This window comes from Lipotes vexillifer, unplaced genomic scaffold (assembly GCF_000442215.2).
Source record: "Lipotes vexillifer unplaced genomic scaffold, Lipotes_vexillifer_v1.1 scaffold914, whole genome shotgun sequence".
Lineage (NCBI taxonomy): Eukaryota > Metazoa > Chordata > Mammalia > Artiodactyla > Lipotidae > Lipotes > Lipotes vexillifer.
This window is the reverse complement of record NW_006780388.1, coordinates 1,816,657-1,833,447: the sequence shown is the minus strand read 5'-3', so window position 1 is coordinate 1,833,447 and position 16,791 is coordinate 1,816,657. Positions and strand designations below refer to the sequence as shown.

Below are 16,791 nucleotides of genomic sequence, written 5' to 3'. Positions count from 1 at the left end.
CCAAAGATAGAACTGGTACTTAGCTTGTCCTGGCCCCTTCTTTGATAGACAGTGATAGAAATTTGGCTTTGTTTATTCCTTTTTATGTACGTTATGTGAGAAGAGTATTAAAGGTAAGATGGCTCTGTTTATGTCTTGGTTCATGAAAAATATGAAAGGCTAACCAGTAGGGTTCAAACACAGCCACTATCCTCTCCCCAACCAAAAAACAAGAACAACAAAAAGATCAGAAGGTTTTTACACAACCTATTCATGAACATGGTAGGTTTCTAGAATTTAAGATTTACTGGTACGCAGGCCTCTCACTGTTGTGGCCTCTCCCATTGTGGAGCACAGGCTCCCGACGCGCAGGCTCAGCGGCCATGGCTCACGGGCCCAGCCGCTCTGCAGCACGTGGGATCTTCCTGGACCGGGGCACGAACCCGTGTCCCCTGCATCGGCAGGCGGACTCTCAACCACTGTGCCACCAGGGAAGCCCTATCTTAACCATTTTAAGTGTACAGGTTGGCGACGTTACAGGCAGTCACAATGCTGGGCAGAAATCACCACCATCATCCCCATAACTCCTTTCAGCTTGTGAAACTGAAACTCTGTCCCCATTAAACACAAACTACCCCTTCTCCCCACCCTTGGCCCCTGGCAGTCACCACTGCACTTTCTGTCTCTGTAAGTTTAAGTACTCTAAGTACCTCATATGAGTGGAATCCTGTAGTATTTGCCTGCCATTAAGTCTTTTCAAGGACAATTTCTGTTGATTTTTTTTTTCCTTTGAACTGCCCATATTTCCTGTTTCTTTGTGTGCCTTGTGATTTTTTGTTGAACACTGGGACATTTAAATCTAATAATGTGGTAACTCTGGAAGTCAGATTCTCCCCCTCCCCAGGGTTTGCTGTTTTTTGTTGTTGTTTGGGGGCTTTTTTTTTTTTTTGGAATGTTGTAGGCTGTCTCTGTGACTGAGGTGTGAACTTAATGTGTTCTTAGGTCTTTTCTGAGCCTTTCCTTGTGCACACACAGTCACTTGCTAATTTTCCCCATAGATGCAGGTTTTTTGTTTTGTTTTGTTTTGTTTTAATGTTCTAGTCTTTAATGTCTGACTCCTGAAAGGGGAAAATCGTTAAAAGATGGGGATTAATACTCAATGCTCTGTGGTGACCTGAATGTGAAGAAAATCCAAAAAAGAGGGGATATATGTATTCGTATAGATTCACTTTGTTGTACAGTAGAAACTAACACAACATTGTAAGGCAACTATACTCCGATAAAAATTAATTAAAAAAAAAAAAGAAAGGGGTTATAAAGGGGTCCGGGGCCTTTAAATCCCCTGGCATTCACTTCAGCCAGATGGGCAGGGGCTGCAGCAGCGGGCGAGGTGCCACAAGAATGGCTGCCGCCCCTCTGTCTACAGCTCCCCGATCAGAAGCATTGATCAGTCTCAGCCGTCAGAGCCCAGATCCCCCATCTTCGGAGGACAGGGTCCTTTTTTGCTCACCTTCCTTCCTGCATGTTCTCCAGGTGGGGGATGGGCAGCTACTACTGAACTGAGAGCTGAAATTGATGGCCATTTACTGTCCAAGCCTTCCCCTGGAAGATGTAAGCCCTCAGACTTCCAGAATAGTTCCATCAGACAGATTCTGCCAGTGCAATTGTTGTCCAGGTGAGGAGACAGATTCCTGGTGCTTCCTACTCCACCATCTTCCCAGAATCTTCTCCGATCCAAAGCCTTTTGCACAACAGTGGGTGAAACAGTCGGGGAGTGAAGAAGGGAACTTCCCAGGACTCCTTGACACAGGAGCCCCACTCACCACTCACTGTGGTACCAAAACCTGTTGGTGAAGCCCTGACTTGGCGGCAATCAGATTGAGAAAACAGAACTAGAAGTGCAAGAGTTCATGAGACTATGGAAGTTGGAATGTTTAAACAGGCTTTATGTAAAGAAGCAGTGTCTCCTTTACCTATTGTTTTATGGGAATGGATATTATGTCCTGCTGGGAATATTTCCCCTGGTATTGTAAACTCCAAACCTGTAGATGGAGTCCCAGCGGAGGCCAGGTCTAGGAATGTAAGGGTTGATTGAATTAAGGTAAAAGTTCTACTAACTGGAATTCTACTAATTGGAATACTCTATCAGACTTTCTGTGAAGTGCCTCTTTTACCTGAGTGCAATTAGAGGGATTGACACTGTATCTGACTGGGGAATGTTTCCCTAACTAGTACTGTGAAACAGAAGGTGTGCAAATCCTCCCTTCAAGCAAGGTTACTTGGACGTGCTAAACAGGAACCAGTAAGACTGCCCGACTCTACACAGCGTTGAATAGAAGGTGGGGTGCTGGCAGGGACAGAGTCTCTGTGCGGTAGACCTATGTGGATTGTAGACTGGGGCTTAAGGCAAAAGCCTGTGAGCACCCCCCAGTGATGACTACTGGGACTTTCAACTGGAGAGTTTCCAGGGTTATTTACTACCTTGTTTTCAGACATTAATTGAAGCTACCCCATGACTGAAGGACATAAAATGATCTTAAAACCTGAAATACCCATTACGTCTAGGGTGATGTCAGAGAAATGCTCTAATCGGGATGGCAGAACCCAGAAGAGTTCCATCATAAGATGGAAATGGTTTTCACAAGATGGTGCTGCCTGGGGAGACCGTCACGAGGAGGGAGCCTCTCTTCTCCGAGGACTGAATTCGGATCTGTGTGAGCAGCTCTGGATTCCACCGCTTGGACAGTGAGTGCCCTATTAACAGCTCTCGACTGACCAACAAGGAGATGCTTGGTTTGTGGACAGCAGTTCCAAGGTGAACAGACAACCTCCTCTTTGGAACGCCACCACTGTGATCAAAGAATGTGAAAACAGATCAGTCTGGAGGGCTGAACTGCAAGCTGTTTTCCTAGCCATGATGGGAGAATTGGCAGTGGTGAAATTCCCTATGTTTTGGTTTCTACAGACTCACGGTCAGGCAGGAGGGCAACGGAAACCTGGCCTGTTAAAGGGATGCCTAGGGAATTCCCTGATGGTCCAATGGTTAGGACTCTGCGCTTCCACTGCAGGGGACACTGGTTTGATCCCTGGTCCGGGGAACTAAGATCCCACATGCAGCACAGCGTGGCCAAAAAATAATTATAATAATTAAAAATAAATAAATAAAATGATGCCCATATGGGACACAGCCCCGTGGAAATAACTATGGAAATTTGAGGGGTGCTTGAAAGTAGGACATGGCACGTCAATGTCCATCCTTGGAACCCCCTAACAGCTTAATGAGCAGAGATTCCTATGTGTTCCCTTAAGGTGACTGCCACCTGGGCCCATGAGATAAATGGACATGGGGTCCCTACAGCAATGCCAGAGTTGGGCTGAATCTGGACATGGTCCTCTTGTACCCCCTGAGGCACAAAATGCCAATAAGAGCTGTTTTGTCAACAAGCAAGAGACAGAGAATGGAGATAGTTATGTGGCAGATTCCCTGGGGGGAAGGCCTGGATCTTAACTGGCAAGTGAGACTAATGCTGGTATCCCTGGGGGGTACAGATGGGTCCTGCCGGGAATAGACACCGATTCTGGACTGGGCTTTGTTTAGCCAGTGGTAGATGCAAATGCTCAGAATAATATAAAAGAACTGGAACAGAAGATATTGTGACAATTTGGGTGGCCGATCATCATTTCTTCAGACCAAGGACCCCACTTTATAGCTCATAATGTCCAGAGTACTAGTTTGGTAGAGAATTGGAGCAAGCATTAGTTGTTTAAAATGGGACAAATAAAGAGCTGGCTTATACTCCTCCCTGTGTAATGCAGGTATGAGTGTGGCCAAAGGAGTGTCCCCACTGGGTAGATGTCTCTGTTTTTCTGGTGGATCTGGGGAAGACAGGGTGGGGAGAAATGCTGGTAAGACTTATGTAGTTTTTCCCAAGGGAGGAGGATGCTCATATAACAACTCATTTTTTTTCTCTTTCTTTCTTCCCCACATCATCACAACTTTTTTCTTCCTACCTGGTTCCATGACCAGGGCTGCAAATACAGGTGCACCAAACAGTGATGATTCCTAAATAAGAGATTGCAACTATACTTCAAACCTTATGTCAGAATTCCTACGGGACTGATGGGGCAGGATGTGCCTTCACCTCCTCTGACAAAATTGGCATTGACAGTGAATGCAGCTATAGTGATGCTGGTAAAGATAGCCCGCCAGTTCTGCACCTGTGTGACCTCAACCTCTGTGGACCAAGGGGGAGGCACCGGCTAGACTAATATAGCTGCCTACAGTCTGGACCAGCACAGTGGCTGAACCTAACGTCCCTTCCAAAGGTGGAAGCATTTGGGTGTCAATGTAGAGAAGGAGGAACAGTAGCTAAGGGTAAAGTAATGGCTAAATGAATTATGTCATGAGGGAAATCCAGTATTACATTAACACCTTGAAAGAGGCTCAGAGCAAGAGATGATATTCTCTGTTAGCTCGATTATACCAGATGCCTGGAAGGGTGAAGCCATATGTGCCAAGACCACTCATGCTTTTGGAACCTGACAAGATCAGATGGAAACTCGAGACCCTAAGCGGCTTCACTCTGGCAGACACTTTCATATGATATGATGATGGACTGGAGTGATTGCTGACGGCATAGGATTCTGTAACATGCCAGTATCTTTCAAGTTCCATATTGTTTTGCTGTAAGTGTTCCATGGCTAGACAAGGGGGCGGGCTGCGAAATAATAGAAAATATGTCTTGTGGTCTCTGCCTTTGGTTCCTGGAACAGAATTCCTAAAACCCTTGTGATTTCCTAAGTGATAAGAGTACTAGGAGCATCTTTTGTTCTAATATTTGGTCTCTGTCCCCAGTTTCCGACCCAGGGTTCCTAAATCCATCAGAATTTCCTGGGTCATAGGGGTGTCTTTTGTTCTAATGAGGTGACTCTGGGTGGGCTTCTCGATAGCTCCTGGATGGGGGCTGGTCACCTGAAGCTTGGAACTTTCAGTCCCACCTCTCATGCTCCAGGGAGGCAAGAGGGGCTGGATATTGTTAATAATTAATCATGCCTACGTGATGAGCCTCCATAAAAATCCCCAAAGTATGAGGTTCAGAGAGCTTCTGGGTTGGTGAACATATCTACGTGCCAGGAGGGTGGTGCACTCCAACTCCACGGGGACAAAAGCTCCTGGGCTGGGGACCCTTCCAGAACTTGCCCGATGTATCTCTTCATCTGGCTGTTCATCTATATTCCTTATTCTATTTTTTTATTACATAAAAAGCTGGTAAATGTAAGTAAGTGTTTCTCCCAGTTCTGTGAGTTGTTCTAGCAAAGATTATCAAGTCCAAGGAGGGGGAAGTCATGGGAACCTCTGATTTGTAGCCAACTTGGCAGAACCTGGGGTGACCTGGAGACCTCCTACTTGTGATTGGCATCTGAAATGGGGGCAGTCTCATGGGACTGAACCCTTAACCTGCGGGGTCTTCAATAACTCTGGTTACTATCAGAATTGAAGAATCGTAGGACACCCAGCTGGTGTCACAGAGAATTGCCCGATGTGGGGAAAAACCCCACACATCTGGTGTCAGATGTTAAACATTGTGAGTGTGGTAGTGTGTGAGAGCAAAGGAGAAACACCAGGAGAAGGAATGGACGTTTTTATTGCATACGGGATCCATTATGGACTGAACCAGTGTCCCTAAATTTGTATGTTGAAGTCCTAATCCCCAGTCAAAATGTGGGGATTTGGAGATAGGCCTTTAAAGAAGTGATTAAGGTAAAATGAGGCCATTAGGGTGGGCCCTCATCCAGTGTGACTGGTGTCTTTATGAGAAGAGGGGATATGGACCGCAAAGAGACACCAAGGCTGCGTGGGCACAGAGGAAAGACCACGTGAGGACACAGGGACAAAACAACCACCTGCAAGGTGAGAAGAGAAGCCTGGAAAAATCGACGTTGCCTGCACCTTGATCTTGGACTTCCGGCCTCCAAAACTGTCAGGAAATAAATTTCTCTCGTTGTTCAGGCCACCTGGTCTATGGTAGTTTGTTATGGCAGCCCCAGCGGATCAGCACAGGATCTCAGTGTTTTAGTTTACGTCTCTAGTTTGCTAATCCCGCTCACTATTTATTTTGTTTAAAACACACATGGGGTCCTGTGGCTGCCCTGCTTGCGCCACAGACTGAGCTCTTTCACTCAGCCGCCCCCGCCAGGAAGTCCACCCCCACCTTCCTCCTCATCCTTCTCCAGCTGCTCGGCCTCCCAGCACCCGGCTTCCCGGGGGGCGCGAGGGGCGGCTGTGCCTCCGGGATCTTCTCCTGTTGACCCCTCCTCCGCCCTGCGCTCCCGGCACGGGGCCGGCGCTCCAGCTCCTGAGAGCATGTTACTGGATTTTTAAATGCCTAGTACCTGCCACGAAGTAGACCCCGGGTCTGGGATCTAGAGTTGCTAGGACCACCGCGTAGGAAGCAGAGACCCGCGCAGCCCACGTGGTTGGGGGAATGAATTCGGTGGCCACAGGCAGCCGCACGCGCGCACACTGGGACCGCTGGCGGAGATGGGCGGGGAGCGTGCCAGGGCCCCGCGGAGGGGGAAGCGGCCCAGCCTCCCGCCGCCCGGAAATCCCCCCTGCGCTTGGCCTGCCGAGCGTCCTGGGGTCTCCGGGAAGGGCGGCTGGGGGAAGGGGAGGACCCCGAGCCGCCCCTCCCCCGGGCCCGGCTTCGAGTATCTGAGAAAGCAGAAGCGAGCGGCGCTCCGGAGAGTCCCACCGGAGCCGGGATCTGGGAAGAGAAACTTGCGGCCGGGGCTGGGGCCGCGCCCTGCTATCTGTGAAGCGCTCGGAGGACCCCCCCCGCCCCGCCTGGTCTCTCTGGAAGACCGAAGATCCGGCCCTTTCCCCAGCTGCGCCGTCTTCGCCTAGTAGGGTGCGCCTGACCCGGCCCTCCCCGCCGGGCCCGCCGCTCCAGTCCGGAGGAGGAGCCGTCGGCGCGGACAGGACCGGCCCGCATCCCCGAGAGGCGGCCGTCGCGGACCCGGAGCCCGAGCTTCCGCCCCCTTCCCGCACCCTCTCAACTCTGCCGGCCCTCCGCTGGACGCCCCTGTGCCCCCCGCATCGTGCCTCCCAGGGTCCCGGATCCCCAAGCGGACCCCCAGCCCTCGCCCACTCCTCGTATCCGGCGCCGGGTCCCCTGAGCCAATCTGGGCCCCTGATCTCCACCCCCGGATCCCCAGGGCGGCGCGGGTCAGGTCCCCTCGAGCTCCGCCGGTTGCCAGGGCAGGACCGCGCCATGCTCCGGCTCCTGGCGCTGTTGCTCCCGCTGCTGCCGCAGCCCGCGCGCGCCCGGGAGCCCTCCGCGCAGAACGTGAGCCTGGGCGTGGTGAGTGCCGGGGTTCGCGGGCTCCTGGACCTGCAGGGGGGCTGGGAGAGGGAAGCCGGGGCCTGGACTCCCGGGTTCAGAGGAAGCTGGGGGCGGTTCAAATGTCCAAAGAATGACCGGGGATGGAGACAGCGGACCTGAATTATTGGATTCGTCAGGAGGTTCGGGGCCCGAATTTGGAAATCTGGAAAGGGGCTATGGTGGGGAGGTGGGGACTCTTGGGAACAGATGAACAAGGGCAAGCCCAGGGCTGGAGGGCCTGTACCTTGAGATGGGGAGCAGGCCAGTACCCGGGGTTGAGGACTCTGGACTATCCATGTCTGGTGAGAGGTGGGGCTTCCAGGATGGTGGTGGGAAGGGAAAGTCCCATCTCTTCGACCTTTCCTGCTTCCCCTGTTCCCTTCTCTGGTCTAGAACTGGCTGACTCGCTATGGCTACCTGCCGCCACCTCACCCTGCCCAGGCCCAGCTGCAGAGCCCTGCAAAGCTGCGGGATGCGATCAAGGTCATGCAGAGGTTTGCGGGTCTGCCGGAGACAGGCGTCCTGGGTATGTGGCCCCCACCCCCTCCCCCAGCCCAGCCTGACCATTGTTGCCCACCCAACCAACCGCAGTTTCTAAACCTCCCGTGTATCTGAATCACGGGCGCTATGAAATGCTGACCTCAGGTCCCAACTCGGAGCTTCTAAGATATTCCTCTTTCAGTAAATATTTATCAGGAATCTCTTCTTGATAAATGACATGTGAGGTCATTTCAGGCTCCGCTGGTATAGTGGTGAACAAGGTAAATGAGGTCCCTGCTCTCACAGAGCTAACATTCTAGAGGGAGACACACACAGATCAAGAACAAACTAATTTCAGATAGTGGTAAGCATTCTGATGAAAATAAAATGCTAATGGTATTCAGGGAGCTGGTCTGGGCAGGGCAGGCCCCTCTGAAAGATGTCATATGAGTTGGGAGGAGCTCATATGACTTGAAGAATTCGTAGGACACAAAGAGGAGGAAACAGCCATGGGAAGATGTGGGAAAAGAATGTCCCAGGCAAGTGCAAAGGCCCTGTGGCAGACACTGGCTTGCATGCCTGTAATGAAAGGAGGACTGATGAGCTAAACAAGAGCCTGATCAGGGGCCAGTGAAAGGTGTTTCGGTTTGATTTCAAGTGTGATAAGAAACCCTGAGCGGGTTTGAGGGAGAGAGGCAACTTGATGTGATTTGCAATTTTTTTTTTTTTGTGATTTGCAATTTTAAGCTTCCTCTGCTTACTGCTGAAGAATGGAGGGTGGGGAGCACCCAGACCAGGAAGTAGGCACATAGTGTTCAGGCAACGATGTGATGAGACGCAGCTGAATCCAGGGTGTATATTTTGGAGGAAGAGCTGAGAGGCTCGTCTGTTGGGTTAAATGAAAGAAAGAGAGAGGTGGAGGGGTCCTGTCCGGCTACGAGGGGAGTAGGACCCTTTGGGCAACAGGATGTGCTCAATTGTTTTTTGTTTTTTGTTTTTTTTGCGGTACGCGGGCCTCTCACTGTTGTGGCAGGCTCCGGACGCGCAGGCTCAGCGGCCATGGCTCACAGGGCCTAGCCGCTCCGTGGCATGTGGGATCTTCCCGGACCGGGGCACGAACCCGTGTCGCCTGCATCGGCAGGCGGACTCTCAACCACTGCGCCACCAGGGAAGCCCTCAATTGCTCTTTTTCCCCTCAACCTTCACTTGGAGTGAGGGGACGGCTGGGGATAGAGCCAAGCTGGTAAAGGGGATTCCAGGAGATCTGAGGGGCTTGCCACAGACCAGAGACCCAGCTGGCCTGAGGACTTTCAACTTTATCTGGATGTGATGGGGACTTGGGAGCTAGCGTGTGAGGTATGGGCAACCTCCCAGGGGGTTCTAGCCTCCAAGAGAGTAGTTCTCACTGCACCCCCAGGGTTCCTTTCTCTAGAGGCCAGCGGCCAGGGCTCAGGGAAGCAGGATGCCCAGATCCTGGCCTGAGACTCTTGAGTCCATGCAGGGCCCTGCAGAGAGTGATACTACCCAGAAGGGCAGTGTCATAGTCTGGTATGAGCTGGCTTCCAGAATTAGATGGCCTGGGTTCCAATCGAAGATGTGGGGCCTTCTTGGGCAAGTGTTTGAAGCGCTATGAGACTCAGTTTCCCCATGGAGAAAGTGAGCTGGTGCCTACTGGTGACCCCTCTCTGCCACAACCTCTCCCCCAGACCCTGTGACAGTGGCCACCATGCATAAGCCCCGCTGTTCCCTGCCTGATGTGCTGGGGACGGCGGGGCTGGTCAGGCGGCGCCGCCGGTATGCTCTGAGTGGCAGCGTGTGGAAGAAGCGAACCCTGACGTGGAGGTAGGTCCTGGCGCCCTCTCCCACCCTGGGCCTGCCTGACCCACCTTCGAGTGAGTGGCTGCCTTCTCTCTCCTCGGCCCCCCTCACTCGCCCCCCCTCTTTCCAGGGTAAACTCCTTCCCCCAGGGCTCAGTGCTGAGCCAGGAGACAGTGCGGACCCTCATGCACCATGCCTTGACCACCTGGGGTGTTGAGTCAGGCCTCGAATTCCAGGAAGTGGGTTCTCAGGGCCCGATGGAGCCTGATATCCTCATCGACTTTGCCCGGGCCTATCACCAGGACAGTTACCCCTTCGACGGGCAGGGGGGCACCCTCGCCCATGCCTTCTTCCCTGGGGAGCACTCCATCTCTGGGGACACTCACTTCGATGATGAGGAGACCTGGACTTTTGGGTCAAAAGGTACAATCTCCCCTCTTCTGAGAGACCCTCTCCCCAGATCTGTCTGTCCTTAAGAATTAAGTTTAAATTACATTTATGGAGGCTGTATCAGTTGGGCTTCTCCAGAGAAATAGAACCAGTCGGATATGTGTGTGTGTGTATGTATGTGTAGAAAGTGATTTATTTTAAGGAATTGCCTCATAGGATTGCAGAGGCTGGTAATCCCAAAATCTGTAGGGCAGGCCTGCAAGCTGGAAATTCAGGTGACTTGGTGGTGCACTTTTGAGTCCGGTATTTGCAGAACAAGCCAGCTGGAAACCCAGGCAGGATTTCTATGTTGCAGTCTTTGAGGCAGAATTCCTTCTTCTCCAGGAAACCTCAGTTTTCATTCTTAATGCCTTCAACTGATTGGAAGAGGCCCACCCACGCTATGGAGGGTGATCTGCTCTACTTACTGTCAATTGAATATAGACGTTATCCATGTCTATAAAATAACCTCCACAACAATATCTAGACTGGTGTTTGATCAAGCATCAGGGCACCATAGTCTGGCCGAGTTAACACAGAAAATTGCCCATCACAGAGTCCTGTTAGATGCTCAGCTCCAAGGACTTAAAGGGGCAAAAACACAGCTCTGCCAGCAGCTGAGTCAGAAGAGTAACTGGCAATTGCTACACATGGTGACACAACCACGGGGAATCACAACAGAGGATGTCCTCAAGCCTGGGGGTGCTCAAAGGAAGGCTGATCCAAAGCTCGCGTGCCGGGGACTTCCTGGAAGTGGTGACTTTGTTTGTTCCACACATATATACTGAGTGCCAACTAGTGCCCGAGGTCCCACTCTCCCGGCGTATGCAGGGCAGGGGTGGGGGGGGGGGTGGGGGTGAGGGAGAGCGGGGGGGACACATAAGAAAGCACAAGCCAGTGAGCTCTCTGAGGCCAGGGGAGTCTGGGGTGGGAGCACTGGGGGGAGAAACGGCCTGGGACATTTGGGGCTGGAAGGCAAAAATATGGTGTTGGGAGGGGACTACAGAGGCTGGAGGGCAGGTCTCACACCACGAGGGGTCTTGGACAGCACATGGCGGGGTCTGGATGATAGGATTCTGAAGGCAGTGGGAACTGGAAGGTTTTGCATTCTAGAAATACCACTGGCTGCCGTTGGGGGCAAGATAGGGACAGGGAAGCAGGAAACTATCTTGGGGTCCAGGTGAGAGATGGTGGAGGGGATGGGAGTGGGGGCAGAGGGCAATGGGCAGCTCTGAGGGGAGTCTAGTCAGGATGGGCAAAGATTGGGATCTGACTGGGTTCTAGGGGCGAAGGGGGTGAGGATGGTTGGGTACCAGCCAGGTTTCTGGCTCAAGGCCCCTGGAGGATGGTGTCCTGTTAATGCAGGTGGGAAGTGGGGGAGGAGGAGAAGCAGACTCGGGAAGGCAGGGGTGAGTTCAGGTTGGGACGTGTGCCTGCAGTGCTGGTTGGCTGGTCAGTGCAGGTGGTGCGTTAGTGGTCGGGTATCTTGCACTAGAATTTGGATTCCTCCAACTTAGGTCAGGTTCCCCAGAACTGGAGCTTGAGAGGAAAATTCTTGTGCAAGCAGTTTTTGGGGGCATGTTCTCAGGGGAAAGGGAAGCAGGAGAGGACTGGGGAGAGAAGCTAAGCAAGGATGTGGTCTCAGCTGGACAGGAGCCTGACCCCACAGGGAACACTGGAGCATAAATAATGCCACAGGGCTGGTTCTGCCTGGAGGAAGGGGGGCCAGCTCTTCCAGCCCCCTGCCCCCCACATCAATCAGCTACTGGCTGCAGACTGCTCAGGGAAGGGGAGGCTGGGCCAGGAGGGAGAGCCATTTCCTGGGGAAGGGGGTGGCCGGAGGATGGGCACACAGGCTCTGTAGAGGATTTGGGTGAGGTGCAGATCACATAGATAGACAAATTCACCATAGGGAGGCTATGTAATGCAGAATTTAAGATCTCCGGGTTCTTCTGCCTGCTGCGTGTATCAGTTACTTGACCTCAATGTGCTCAGTTTCCTCATCTGAGAAGTGGGGATAATAATAGTATGTGCTGGTCCCATGGGCTTGCAGATTAGACGAATAATTCACCTACAGCTCTCAGCACAGAGCAGGCTGTTCACTGCCAGCTGCTATGAGCTGGGTCTGGTGGCAGATTTGAGAGTTGGCAGTACTTGGGGGTAAGGTTCCAGGAGAATGTAGAATATGATGATCAAGTTCAGAGCTGTGGGGCATCCCATAATTAAGAGGAGGGTGGCAGGGAAGGAGGAATGAAAGGAAATGGAGAAAAACCAGGCTGAGGGCTTACCTGGTGGCGCAGCGGTTGAGAGCCCGCCTGCCGATGCAGGGGACACAGGTTTGTGCCCTGGTCCGGGAAGATCCCACATGCCGCGGAGCAGCTGGGCCCGTGAGCCATGGCCGCTGAGCCTGTTCGTCGGGAGCCTGTGCTCCACAATGGGAGAGGCCACAACACTGAGAGGCCCGCGTACCGCAAAAACAAACAAACAAACAAAAAAACAGGCTGAAAGGTGACCAAGAACAAAAGAAAAGGAGGAAGTGGACAGGAGTGAGCAGGGCAGCAAATCACACAATGGGAGAGGCCACAACACTGAGAGGCCCGCGTACCGCAAAAACAAACAAACAAACAAACAAAAAAACAGGCTGAAAGGTGACCAAGAACAAAAGAAAAGGAGGAAGTGGACAGGAGTGAGCAGGGCAGCAAATCGTCCAGTAAGTTATTTATGCCTGGATCTGACCCTCTGGGGAAAAGTGACCTTAGTGCCCACAGGCTTGGTGGGTGGTGGGAGAATCTAGACCACAGAGGCATGAGAGGAGCTGAGGAATTGAAGGCTGAGTTCAGACCACTGACCAGAGAACTTGTTGGGGAGGGAGAAGGGATATGGATGGGGGGCAGACAGGTCTTAGGATGAGGGAGTCTTGAGCACTCAGGGACAGTGGATGAGCCAATAGAAAGAAAGGGGTGGGGGATGGATCATGGATTAATGGATGGATAAATGGATGGATGAATGGACACACGGATGGATGGATGGATGGATGGACAGCTGGATGCATGCATGCATGAATGCAGTGATGAACGGATGGGTGGGGCATTGTCCTTGTCCTGGAGGAGGTGAGCTAGGCAAGGACCTCCGCCCAGGGCACGGCAAGAGGCAGGAGGTGAGCTGGGGGAGATGAAGCACTGTGCCCGATGCACAGGAAGTTACAGATTACATCAGCGGCCTGTCTTGATGAAATAGGAAATGCATTTGTCAGCATTTGTCATCTAAGAGTTGGGAGCTGGGGCTGGGGCTGGGAGCGGGCTGCAGGGGCTATGAGTCTGGAATTGAAGCTGAGTGGAGAGAGCAAAGGAGCTGCCTGCTGAGGCTGTGGGCAAGGATGAGAGGAGGTGCTGAGGACCCCCAGAGATGGGCACCGGGAGTCTCACGTGGCTGGATCTGCATGGTTGTGTAATTTCCCCAGCTGAATAGCGTGAGAAGGGTGCAAGAAAGGGGTGCGGCCAAAGGAGAGGCAAGGCGGGGTGGAGGGGAGTGGTGAGATATGAAAAAGATCTACCCAATTAAGACACCAAATGTCCTGTCCTCCAATTTCTTAGAAAAAGCACTCAGTGCAGTGAGAAAATCCACAGTCAACATGGGAATTCATCAGTACTTATGAGTTTGACCAAGACATCTGAAATCATTGCTGAGCTGCAGGACAGCACAGCCAGGGTACCAGCTCTGTCATTTAACTTGACCTCTCTGTGCCTCAGTTTCCTCACTTGTAAAATGGGGATAGGAGGTAGAGGTTTGTGAAAAGTAAGTGGGGACAAGTGTTTTCCTACTCTGCTAATGACTCACTCATTTCATCCTTAGATTCTCGCCTAGTGGCCTTGAGGGGTGGAGAGAAATTTGCTTTTCAGTTCACCAGGTTACTTCCAATAAACCCACATGCAGCACTGCTCACTCTAGTTAGAAATTTCCATGAAGTAGATGAACATCTGGGGAAATCCATACCTCCAGGCGGGGCTGCTTGCCTCTCTTGCTGTCTCTGTCCCTCCTTGGCCTCTCACTGGCTCAGGAATCGATGAGGCGCTGGGGTTTGGCCAGCAGCTGGGAGTGTGGAGAGGCTAGGTCCTGGCGCCTGGGCTGTGTCCCCAAGGGAGAGGCTTCTGTGGTCAGAGAGGCTGGGCGCCAGGGCTAGCAGGCTGTGGTTGGAGAGTCCCTGCTGGAGCTTCGTGTTCTGAGAGGGATGAAGTCTGCAGTGGTGGGGAGGGAAGGCGAGGACCCCAGGGAGGTGGGGGTGGGGGTGGAGGCTGTGGGAGAGGAAGATGGGGGAGGGGAAGTAGAGGACTGAGGGGTTGTGGGCACTGGGGGGGGGGGGGAACCCGGGACGGCGGACCATGGGGCGGGAGTGGGGCCATGAAGTCTGACCATCGTTCCCCATGGGTGGGAGTGGGAAGGGTTTGGAGGGGTGGGGGGCCTCTGCCAACAGACTGGAGCTGTGAGAAGGGTACTCCAAGGGCTCCCTTGAGAGAAAAAGCTCCCTTAAGAGAACTGCACACACCCTGAGGCTCCTGATTCCCCCAGAATGTTTCTGTATGTTGCCTTCTTGGGGGAGGGGCTTCATCAGTGTAAAGCTGCTCCTTCCTCTATTCACACTGTTTCCTCCTGCTCTTCCCCCAACCTGCTCTGTGGGTCTTTTCAGACTGGCACTCCAGTATCTAGCACTGTCAAACAAGGCTACTCAAGAACATTTACCAAATACGTGAATGCAGAGAGGAAGGATAAAATGGCTGGGGGGGGTGGGGGCGGGTGTCTGGGTAGAGGAGGCCATGGCCACCTCTGAGTGTCTCCTGGCTGTTTCTGTCCAGCAGAAGGCCCCATTCCCCGGGGCCTGGGGTGCTAGGGGTAGGGGTGGGGCACAGCTCCAGCCCATTCTCCCTCCCTCCCCAGATGGCGAAGGGACGGACCTGTTTGCCGTGGCTGTTCATGAGTTTGGCCACGCCTTGGGCCTGGGCCACTCCTCAGCGCCCAACTCCATCATGAGGCCCTTTTACCAGGGCCCGGTGGGCAACCCCACCGAGTACCGCCTGTCCCAGGACGACCTCGAAGGCCTGCAACAGCTCTACGGTACAAAGAGCGATGGGGCACTCACCGGGTAGCCTCTGCAGCAGGGTCAGGGGACTCACCGCTCTCTAACGGTTTCTCCACAGGGAAAGCACCCCAAACCCCACTTGACAAGCCCACAAGGAAGCCCCTGGCTCCTCCTCCCCCGCCCCCTGCCCTGCCCCCGGACAGGTGAGTATTTCTCCTGCTGTGAGGCCTTGAATGAGCTCCCTAACCTCAGGGTCCTCCTACACGAGATGGGCAGGTAAGAGTCCCTGCCTTGTAGGATGCTGTCCAGGTTAAGTAAAGGGAGAGGGGCCCCCCAACCCTCTCTGTTCACCTCCCTTTTCCCTCCCAGCCCCTTCCAGCCCGTTCCTGATCGATGTGATGGCCATTTTGACGCCATCGCCAACATCCGAGGCGAAACTTTCTTCTTCAAAGGTAAGTGACTTCGGACCTCCCCGACCCCATATAGTTGGCTTCCTACCCACTTAGAGTGACCCGCCCGCCGGGGCTGTGAGGTTCGCAGGGATGCGGGACTTTCAGTGCTAAAAAGAGGAAAGCCCTGGATCAAGCCGGTCACCCTAGAGCCACTGCAGACCTGCGGTGGGAGGGGAAACCTAGCGCTGTGTTCGAGCCACACACTGGGGGCGGGCGGAGGGGGCGGGGAGGAGACCTCCTGCCGTCTCATCTCACGCCCACATGCCCACCCCTTCTTCCCCCGTAGGCCCGTGGTTCTGGCGCCTCCAGCCCTCGGGACAGCTGGTGTCCCCCCGGCCCGCCCGGCTCCACCGCTTCTGGGAGGGGCTGCCGGCCCAGGTGAAGGTCATCCAGGCCGCCTACGCCCGGCATCCCGACGGCCGGATCCTTCTCTTCAGCGGTGAGTGGGGCTCGAGGCGTGGCTGGCTCCGGGCATGCGCAGCGCCGCTCACTGCCCCTCCCCCCCTCCCCCACTCAGGTCCGCAGTTCTGGGTGTTCCAGGACCGGCAGCTGGAGGGCGCCGCGCGGCCGCTCACGGAGCTGGGGCTGCCCCCGGGAGAGGAGGTGGATGCCGTGTTTTCTTGGCCGCTGAACGGGAAGACCTACCTGATCCGGGGCAGGCGGTACTGGCGGTACGACGAGGCGGCAGCGCGCCCGGACCCCGGCTACCCGCGCGACCTGAGCCTCTGGGAGGGGGCACCGCACGCCCCCGACGACGTCACCGTCAGCAACACAGGTGGGAGAGAGCGCCTGCGGGGAGAGGCCGAGGGATGGGGAGCTAGAGGACGTCCCGGGGTTTTGGAGAGCCCTGGGGAGAGAAGCTGCACGGGGGGAGGGGGAGGGGCAGGCCTGGACCAGCCCCTGAAGCATCTGCTCCATCCCCGCAGGTGACACTTACTTCTTCAAGGGCGCCCACTACTGGCGCTTCCCCAAGGGCAGCGTCAAAGCCGATCAGGACTCCCCCCAACCAATGGGCCCTAAGTTTCTGGACTGCTCCGCCCCCAGACCCCCCAAAGCGACCCTTAAGCCAGGAGCCTGCGATTGTCAGTGCGAGATCAGTCAGGCGGCAGGGCGGCCGTCCGTGCCCCCCCTGCTGCCCCTTCTGCCCCTGCTGGTGGGGGGCTTCGCCTCCCGCTGA

At 54.1% G+C, this 16,791-nt stretch overlaps 2 protein-coding genes across 2 annotated transcripts; both read left to right on the top strand.

The window, feature by feature from the left end:
* The first annotated feature begins 6,520 nt into the window (after positions 1-6,520).
* On the top strand, positions 6,521-7,155 carry LOC103071736 (proline-rich protein HaeIII subfamily 1-like). The gene is made up of 2 exons (XM_007453657.1): positions 6,521-6,882; positions 6,930-7,155. The coding sequence occupies exons 1-2, from the start codon at positions 6,521-6,523 to the stop codon at positions 7,153-7,155; spliced, it is 588 nt and encodes a 195-aa protein (XP_007453719.1).
* An 18-nt stretch (positions 7,156-7,173) lies between these two features.
* Positions 7,174-16,791, top strand: MMP25 (matrix metallopeptidase 25). Its single transcript, XM_007453504.1, has 10 exons — positions 7,174-7,340; positions 7,755-7,887; positions 9,548-9,683; positions 9,790-10,082; positions 15,021-15,197; positions 15,281-15,365; positions 15,532-15,614; positions 15,901-16,053; positions 16,132-16,389; positions 16,541-16,791. The coding sequence occupies exons 1-10, from the start codon at positions 7,251-7,253 to the stop codon at positions 16,789-16,791; spliced, it is 1,659 nt and encodes a 552-aa protein (XP_007453566.1). The 5' UTR covers positions 7,174-7,250.

Excerpts from the sequence above, each read along its gene's own strand:
- LOC103071736 (XM_007453657.1), top strand. The coding sequence starts at position 6,521 with ATGGGCGGGGAGCGTGCCAGGGCCCCGCGGAGGGGGAAGCGGCCCAGC. Across the intron at positions 6,883-6,929 it reads AGCTGCGCCGTCTTCGCCTA|TCCGGAGGAGGAGCCGTCGG; the intron begins GTAGGGTGCGCC and ends CCGCCGCTCCAG.
- MMP25 (XM_007453504.1), top strand. The coding sequence starts at position 7,251 with ATGCTCCGGCTCCTGGCGCTGTTGCTCCCGCTGCTGCCGCAGCCCGCG. Across the intron at positions 16,054-16,131 it reads CCGGATCCTTCTCTTCAGCG|GTCCGCAGTTCTGGGTGTTC; the intron begins GTGAGTGGGGCT and ends TCCCCCACTCAG. Across the intron at positions 16,390-16,540 it reads CGTCACCGTCAGCAACACAG|GTGACACTTACTTCTTCAAG; the intron begins GTGGGAGAGAGC and ends CCATCCCCGCAG.